This window comes from Henckelia pumila, chromosome 3 (genome assembly GCF_033568475.1).
Source record: "Henckelia pumila isolate YLH828 chromosome 3, ASM3356847v2, whole genome shotgun sequence".
Lineage (NCBI taxonomy): Eukaryota > Viridiplantae > Streptophyta > Magnoliopsida > Lamiales > Gesneriaceae > Henckelia > Henckelia pumila.
This window is the reverse complement of record NC_133122.1, coordinates 197,272,036-197,281,662: the sequence shown is the minus strand read 5'-3', so window position 1 is coordinate 197,281,662 and position 9,627 is coordinate 197,272,036. Positions and strand designations below refer to the sequence as shown.

The window sequence follows — 9,627 nt, the reverse complement described above, 5'->3', positions numbered from 1 at the left end:
GTTTCAAACTCGATTTGAACAAAGACATTGATGAAAATATTGATGTGTTTACCAAACTAATTCAAGATATTAAGCAAACAGGAGATAAACACATTGATGATTACACACCTATTGTTCTCTTGAATGCTATTTCTCATTCTTACAGTGATGTTAAATCTGCTATTAAGTATGACAGAGATAATATAACATTAGAAACTGTTGTGAATGGTCTTAAAAGCAAAGAGATCGATTTGAAAACGAATAGGTGTGGTAATAATTCTGGTGAGGCTATGTTTGTTAGGGGAAGGTCTAAAACTCGTTTTCAAAGATACTCAAACAACCATAACCAATCTTCTGTGAAAAATGGAGGTAAGAGTAAGCAAAGATCTCAGTTGAGGCCTAAAAACAGAAAATGTTTTAATTGTGGTGAAACAGGTCATTACATTAAAGATTGTTCAAGGCCTAAACAAAAACAAAACCAGAATTACAAAAATTAGCATGATGATATTGCTAATATGGCTTCTTCTAGTGAAAACATGGGTGATGTTTTTATGGTGACTGAAGTATGTGATGTGCCTACGGTGAATTCTGTGCATTCAAGTGCTTTGTGTGAAAATGAATGGCTTGTACATTCTGCGTGCACTTTTCACATGTCTCCATTCAAAAATCTGTTTTCTACTTATAAAGAAGTAAAGCATGGGTCTGTTTCTATGGCTAATAAAAAGATGTGTCAAGTTGCTGGTCATGGTGATGTATGTTTGAAATTTGATTCAGGTTATGTGCTGACTTTGAAAAATGTTAGGCATGTTCCTGATTTATGTCATAATTTGATTTCCTGTGCTGTTTTGGAAGATGACGGTCTACAGGGTAGATGGGGTAATGGGGTCATGAAAATCTTGAAAGGTTCTTTGGTGATTTTCAAAGCTGAAAAATTGAGAAACTTGTATGTTTGCCATGCTGAACCTGAATCTTGTATGCAAAAATTTGTGAATGCTGTCTTGAGTGATAAAACTGATTTGTGGCACAAAAGACTAGGTCACATGAGTTCTAAAGGTTTAGAAATTTTGCATAAAGATGGGTACTTTGGTACTGAAAAATTGTCTTGTGTGCCATTTTGTGATGCATGTGTTCTAGGCAAACAATCTAGAGTCAAGTTTCCACACTCCCCAAGTCCCAAACAATATGTCACTTCTGAAATTCTTGAATATTTTCATGCTGATGTTTGGGGTCCTGCTAGTGTGCCCACGCATGGTGGAAATCAATATTTCTTATCTGTGATTGATGACTTTTCAAGGAAAATTTGGGTGTTTTTATTGAAAAACAAATCTGATGTTTTTGAAAAGTTTAAAAACTGGAAATACTTGATTGAAAATCAAACTGGTAAGAAGATTAAAATTCTAAGAATCGATAATGGTCTTGAATTTTGTAACAAATTGTTTGACAACCTGTGTGCTGAATCTGGTATTCAAAGACACAAGACTGTCCCTTATACGCCTCAGCAAAATGGTGTTGCTGAACGTATGAATAGAACTTTACTTGAAAGGGTGAGGTGTATGCTTGCATGTTCTGGACTTTCAAAAAATTTTTGGGGTGAAGCTGTTTGTACAACAGCTTATTTGATAAATAGATCCCCTTCTGTGCCTTTGAATGGTAAGTGTCCAGAATTTGTTTGGTCTGGTACGCAAACTGATTTGTCAAATTTGAAAGTTTTTGGTTGTTCTGCTTTTGTGCATCAGAAACAAGATAAACTTGAACCTAGATCAGTAAAATGTGTTTTTCTTGGCTATCCTGATGGGGTTAAGGGTTATAGATTGTGGTTAAGGGGATCAAGCTGGTTTTAAAGTGTTAATCAGTAGGGATGTTGTTTTCAATGAATCTGATTTTCCATGTTTATCTGCTCCCTTACCCATTCCCCAAGATGCAACTGCTCCAAACAAGGTGGAGCATTTGCCTGGTCCAAGTCTTGTTTCTGAAAATGTGCAGAATGTGCCTATTGTGGATGAAGTGTCTGATAATCTGTCTGATAATGCTATTGATGAATCTGATGTGCATGAGGAAACTGCTGAAAATGTACATGAAAATGAATTGAATGATTATCAATTAGCTAGAGATAGATCTAGAAGGAATATTAGGCCTGCATAACACTTTGATAACTTTCACATGACTTTTTATGCATTCAGTGTCTTTGAATCTATTGATAATGTTGAACCTAAGTCGTATGACGAACCTTTAAAATCTGAAAATTCTGGGAAATGGTTAAATGCGATGAAAGAAGAAATTAACTATTTGCATGTTAACAATACTTGGATTCTTGTGCCTAAACCTGAAAATTGTTCTGTTGTGGACTGTAAGTGGTTGTTTAAGGTCAAGAATGAGTGTGAATCTGTCAGATTTAAAGCTAGGTTAGTATCTAAGGGTTTTACTCAAAAAGAAGGGATAGACTATACCGAAATATTTGCTCCTGTTGTGAAATTTACTACTGTTAGAATTATGCTTGCTCTTGTTGCTCAGTTTGATTGGGAGTTGAAACAGTTAGATGTTAAAACTGCTTTTTTACATGGTGAACTAAATGAGAAAATTTTTATGAGGCAACCTGAAGGCTTTGTGAACTCTAAGTATCCTGATCATGTTTGTTTGCTCAAGAAATCTTTGTATGACTTGAAGCAATCTCCTAGGCAATGGAATAAAAAGTTTGATGAATGCATGCTATCATTTGGGTTTTACTAGAAGTAATTATGATCATTGCTTGTATTTTAAAAAAAATGCTAAAGTTCCAGTTTTCTTGCTTATCTATGTGGATGATATGCTATTGATTAGTTCTTGTGTGAAAACTGTTGAGCATTTCAAAAATTGCTTGAGTGCTAAATTTGATATGAACTTCCTAGAAGATGCTAAACGGATTCTTGGCATTATTATTTATAGGGATAGAAAACGGTCTATCATTTTATTGAATCAGGATACTTATGTTAAGAAAATTTTGAGTAAATTTTCAATGTCAAATGCCAAACCTGTTAATGTGCCTCTTGCTGGTCATTTCGTTCTAAGTAAAGAGCAAGATCCTAAAACTGAATATGATGTTAAATGCATGAAGAATGTTCCTTATTCTAATGCTATTGGTTCTGTCATGTATTTAATGGTTAGCAGAAGACCTGATATTGCATATTCTGTGAGTTGCTTGAGTCGTTATATGTCTAATCCCGGAGTTTACCATTGGGAAGCTCTCAAATTTCTGTTGAGATATTTGAATGGTTCTGTTAATCAAGGTTTAAAATTTTCCAGATCTGAAAATGGTGTCAAATTGGTAGGATATGTGGATTCTAACTATGCCAATGATAGGGACAATAGATAATCTATAACTTCTTATGTGTTTACCTTGTGTGGTGCTTGTATTAGCTGAAAATCTCAATTACAACACATTGTTGCCCTTTCAACCACCGAATCTGAGTATGTAGCTGTAACTGAAGCATTAAAAGAAGCTATTTGGTTGAAAGGTCTCATTTCTGAAATTGGTTTTCTTGAAGGTGAAGTTGTTGTATTTTCTGATAGTCAATCTGGCATCCAACTGGGTAAGAATCCTGTTTTTTATGATAGAACTAAACATATTGATGTTAGATTCCACTACATTCGTGATGTGGTTGCTAAAGGTATTGTCTATCTTGAAAAGATTCCGTCTGAATTTAATCCTGCTGATATGGGAACTAAGTGTTTATCTGTTGAAAAATTTAGATCGTGTTTGAAAATTTTAAACTTTGATACTTCCGACTGATACTGACTTTGTGTTTTTGTTGTGAGGCGATGATGATAACTGTAGGTGACTCTCCAAAACCAGTGAACCGGCGTTGGGCCAAAAGGTGGAGATTTGTTGGACTTTGGCCCAACTAATTATTTTTTCCCAGCCCAATTGATGAGGCCCTTGTTTATAGCGTCCCCAAACCTATTCGGCAGATAGATCGAGAGAGCGTGAGATCGAGAGAGGGAGAGCTTGAGCAGCCGCAAAAAGAACTTGTGCGTTTTTGGCTTTCTTCGTGAATCAAGTGAGCGTTCCTTTTTTCCTTTTCTTGGTTCGTGAAGTGCTGTCTTCTTCCTCTTTTGTTGAGCTTTGTGCTACTGAGTCTCTCTCGTTCCTTCTTGGTGTCGTTGGGTGTTCTCCTACTATGTGTAAGGGATTCAAGCGTGAACAGGGTGGGGATCCTTTTGAGCCTTCGCCTTGGTTTGCCGGTTTATTGGAGAGACGGTTTTAGTTATCTGAGCCCCGAAGCCTTTGTTTTTCTTTACGTTATTATTTGGTTCCTTGCTTGCTGTTTTCTGTGTTCTTAATGTGCGGGTGATAGGTCCAATAAGGCAGGCTAATCGGCTCATGCTCTTTGGTGGATTCCTAACAACCATCATTAATAATTATCCAAAACGCCAATTTCTATCCATTCCCACGTCTAAATAATTTGTTTCCTTTTGAAAAAAAAAATATATGTTCCCTTCAATATTCATAAACTTGAGCAACTGGAGATTGGGAAGAACAAATTGTTGTGAATCGAGGGGCCGAGTAACGCCCTCCAAGTAAAGATTGAGCCAAGAATTTGTAAGCCGCCTCTGTTAAGTGTAAACCATCCCAGCTAATGTACAAAGAAGGATCTTCACAACTCGCCGAAGAAGGGAAGCCACAAAACGCCGATTTATCGTAATTATACGGTCCTCCTCCCCCGCAGCAAGCGCTAAGCATTCTCTTCCCAAATCCTGCATCAACAGATACCCAATTCTACTATGTTGACGAGAGTAATTAGAACATGCATGCATGCTGCCGATATTAAAGTTCAAAAAATTAAAGTACCAAATTCTTCAGGAGAAAGATAAATCTGCATAAGGGCGTTGTAGTAATCTGCGTATATTATGGAAACGTGTGGATAAAGCTCTTGTATGCGGTTCAGTTCCTTCTGCAGCAACTCATTATGGTACCTAGAAATCTCATTCAACCAGTTAATGCAGCCGGTTTCGGGATCGTAGTAGTTTTCTTGGTCTGGCATGAACATTGTAAGAAACGCAGGAAAGCATCCAACTGGAAAGTTTCCTGGGACTAAAATCGTCTTAGCACCGAGCTCTATGAGTTCCTATGAAAAGCATATATTCATATTATACTCCAAGGCCTATTGAAAATGCTTGCGAATTAATATGCAAAAACAAGGGGGTATAATATTGCTTACTTGTAGAGTTCGTCCAATGTATTCAACGACCATTGGAGCAAGAGATCGAAGTATTTCGGGGTTAATTCCCAACTCTAATGGTATGTTGTAATCGTTGCCTCCTATCTCTCCCAGAAGAATTAGGGAGCTTTGCACAAATATTTTACCATCTGATTTAAGAACAGTAGTAACCGTTATATATATGATCTTTTTTAGTGTAGTATTGTTTCCAAACAAAACTGAGAAGTCTCGAAAACCCATATATGTATTATTATTAGAGTTATTTGCATTGAATACTCATGTAAAATATTGAAAATGCACATTTCTCTTCTGTGAAATTTTAATAGGCATTTTCAACCCTGATTTTTTATAAATTAGCACACGCGCCCCTTCATATGAGCAATTGTTGCGCACGCGCCCCTCATGCGACTGGGTCAATATTTTGATTTTTTTGGCACCGAATACCACTGTGAAATATTAAAATTATATATTTGACATCTTTGAGAGTATAATTTTTAAATTTATTCAACTCATAAGACAAAATTATAAAATATTTATCAAACATTTACATTTTATAATTTTTATTTTTATTTTAAATTTATTATTATTAATTAATTTGTTTCTAAAAAAATATTATTACTTTATCTTGATATCATTATTTTATTAAACTTACTTCGTGCTTCCAATATTTTTCATTAAATTTTCATTCATAAACAAGGATTTTTTTTTTTATAAACAACACACACACGGTACAGAAAAACCACATATCCACTTCAAAAGCCATGGTAATCTTTGAAGAGATGTTACAAGGATTTAAATACTTTAAAGTACCAAAATATTGAACCAACATGATAAGTTCATGCATATTACATTTTCAATTTAAGAATATATATGTTTGAACCAAAATCTAAATTTTTCGAGAATATATATTGCACAATTTGCAGTAAATAATAAAAAAAATAAATTGGTTATATAATGATAAAATTTATATTGAAATATATTTTTTGTATAACTAATACTAAGATAAAATAACTAATATTTTTCATATTATTTAATTAAAAATATTATTTTATTCAATTAAATATAGAATTAATAGTGCATTTAATCATTATATAATCATTTTATTTTTTTAAATTATTTATTGTAAATTGGGTAATGCATCTTTTCAAAAATTTAGATTTTGGTTCAATACTATATAGTCCTAAATCGAAAAAGTAATATGCTTGAACTTATCGTTTTAATTAGTTTACTATTTTGATATTTTTACATATTTAAACTCTTGTTTATGAATGTATATTTAATGGAGAAGTTAGAAACACGATGTAAATTTAATAAAATAATGATATCAAGATAAAGTAATAATATTTTTTTAAAAACAAATTAATTAATAATAATAAATTGAAAATTAAAATTAAAATAAAATTCATAAAATGTAAATGTTTGATAAATATTTTATGATTGGATCTTATATGGATTGAAAAAATTCTAAAATTATACTTTCAATGGGTCAAATATGGATTTTTAATATTTCACAGAGATATTTGGTGCAAAAAAAAATCAAAATGTTTGTTCAGTCGTATGAGGGGCGCATGCGCAACAATCGCTCATATAAAGGGGCACATATGTAAATTTTATAAAAGATTAGGGTTGAAGATGCCTATTAAAATTTAACAAGGAAAATTGTGTATTTTCAATATTTTACAGGGGTATTCGATGCAAATAACTCATTATTATTATTATCACAATCATTCTCAAAGAAGATTTTTTTGGTGCATTAACTTGTCTAATTTTGGTTTTTTTTCATTAAGTTTTTAAATTTTGATTTTGCTACACTAACTTTAAATTTCTAACTATTTAAGTTCAATTGCTAGCATTATATCTGACAGTTATTCTAGATGTATGTCTCACATATACTAAATTAATTAGTTTTCGAGGGTTGTACATAGATCTGTTTTTGGTAATAAATTACTTCATGAAAAATATTTCTCATCTGTTCAGATCCATCCATCAATAGCTAATTATTACTCAATTACCTGGCAGCGAGGCCAAGAAATGCTTGAACCAATCCATTTGAATTCCCAGCGAAGCATTGGTGTACGGATTGTAGATCCCCATCTTCTCCAGATACTCGTGGTCCAGCGCTGTTGCTCCGGCCACCGCGAAATTCACCCCTTTTTCGAAACTATTTTCTCGGCCGCCAACATACGGCTGCACTAAAGGAAGCCCCAAACTCTCAGCTACGAAGACAAAAAAAAAAAAAAAAGCCCGAAATTCAATCAAGTCATAAGCGTAAATTCATCCACTTTAATAAAATTTAACGTGTCAAAACGGGTCAACTAGACGAGTCGATCCATATCCCACCAACCAGGGGCGGTCCTGAAAAAAATGTGGCCCGGAGCGAAGTTAAAAATATGATTCATTTCATTAAAAATGTGTGTATATATTTATACATATTTATTAAATAACATTCGCATTAGAAAGAATTTTACCCATAGTTTTTCAAAATAAATTATTCAACAATCAATATTATTTAAAATTCACTCTTATTGCATTTTTTTTAAAAACAAAGTCGTTATTTTTTGACATTTTATGATGAATATTTGTGAAATAATGGAACTATTTAACTAAATTCATAAAAATGTGAAATAGTATTAAATAATGAAGTCAAATACGAACAAAAAATATACATAGAGAGATAATAAATTAATGTAATATAAATTAATAAAATAATGATGCAACAATCCATTAGTAAATGAAAAAAAAATGAAAAGAAAAATTTTACCTTTTGTAAAATTACTCAATTTTCATAATCTACAATCTGAGTAATCAAAATGGTTTAATTGAATAATAAGTAAGAAAATATTGACGATATGTCTACGGTCTACCTAAGATACAACGTAGGTCTGCGAGAAATTTTCGTGCATGAATTAAATTGGTTGGAGGGCCGCATGAGAAAAATAGATAAAAGTTGAACAGAGTTAGTGAACCATTTAACTCATTTGGAGCAAAATTTTTGTCATAAAAACTTATTGATCACGATTTATTTATTTTTTATAACACTATTTATTAATTAAATTTATTTGAATAATAATTTAAATACTATTTTTAAAAAAATAATCGGGAGACCGTCTGAAGGTGGGGCCCTAGGCGGTCTCCCGACCCGCCCTACCTTAGGGTCGCCCTTGCCACCAACTTATAATCATATTTGGTGGGTTGAGGCGAACTCACCCCTAACCTGCTACAACGTCCCGTCCATTGGCAGTTGCCCCACTATTTGGACTGACCGACAAGTTATCAATCCAACCCGTCTTTTGGTGGTATGGGGTCAGGGGCGGAGCCAAAACTAGATACCGGGAGGGCCAATAACAAACTCGAGAAAGATCAAATATTTATTATATATAACAATAACATTTTAAATATATTATATTTGTATCAAATACTACATCAATATTCATCATAAAAAATTATAAATATATATATATATATATCATTATTTCACGAAACTATTAGAATTTAGAAATTCTGTTTGCAAATCACGAAAATCATCTGCGACTAAAGGTGAATTATATCGAACTTTTCAGAAATTTGATTCTCAATATACATTAACAAACAATCATTAAGAATTTCACCTTTCATCGTATTATGAAGCATAATTCTGACTATATTTATAATATAATTACATATTTAAAAAAAACAAAAAAATCAATATATTTCAAAATATTAAAAATTCTCTCGAATACATGTTAAAAATAATTAAAACAAAGAAAGTTATTTTAAAAATCTCGTAATAAAACATTAATGATAATTGATTTAAAAAAAAAACACGTATTACAAAAATTTAAAAGGGAATTATAATTCAAGAGAATAAAAAAAATAAAAGAAAGAAACGCAGCTTTTATTGTAGATTTTAAACAAGATGAAGTAAAGGGGAGGAAAGAGAAGAAAAAGTTAAAAGACATAAAAAAAATTGAGGTATAGATTATGTTTCTCAGTTTTGTAAAATTAAACCATAACATGCCTCCGCCCTGGGGCTGCCTGTCTGATGTGTGGAGCCAATCCATTTTGAGAATTAACTCTAAATATTACCGATGAAATCGATGATGAGACGACCGTTGGAGTAGCGTCCGTTGGGGTGGTGGAAGAAAGTTTCGCCGTAGGGAGGCCGAGAACAGGGGAGCCTGGAAACATTCGGCTCGCTGAGGCGGAAAAGATTTCCGGTGTCGGCGAGTGAATCGCCGAGGCTGATAATGGATTCAAATCTGCAGCTGGGTGGCGATTGGCAGATTGAGAGTACCGGCAAAGTGAAGAGCAGCGATAACGCTAATGTAACAGTTGGTGGTGGATTTTTGGGAGTCATAATTACTTATCACTTGCATAATTTAGTGCACCACCATTAAGTTGAATTTAAAAAAAAAAAAAAAAAAACATCGATTTTTAAATTTGACAAATGGAGCTCCTCCAGGACCCATGAATA

At 33.1% G+C, this 9,627-nt stretch overlaps 1 protein-coding gene across 2 annotated transcripts; it reads right to left on the bottom strand.

The window, feature by feature from the left end:
* Positions 1 to 4,410: 4,410 nt before the first annotated feature.
* On the bottom strand, positions 4,411 to 9,627 carry LOC140891086 (GDSL esterase/lipase At1g28580-like). Of its 2 annotated transcripts, none has more exons than XM_073299357.1 (5): positions 9,240 to 9,627; positions 7,187 to 7,390; positions 5,175 to 5,323; positions 4,805 to 5,081; positions 4,411 to 4,710 (listed from the first exon to the last, which is right to left on the bottom strand). In XM_073299357.1, the coding sequence occupies exons 1-5, from the start codon at positions 9,508 to 9,510 to the stop codon at positions 4,454 to 4,456; spliced, it is 1,158 nt and encodes a 385-aa protein (XP_073155458.1). In that variant the 5' UTR covers positions 9,511 to 9,627; the 3' UTR covers positions 4,411 to 4,453. The 2 variants fall into 2 exon arrangements, with proteins under 2 accessions (XP_073155458.1, XP_073155459.1); XM_073299358.1 differs by having other exon boundaries at positions 7,187 to 7,361; positions 9,240 to 9,488.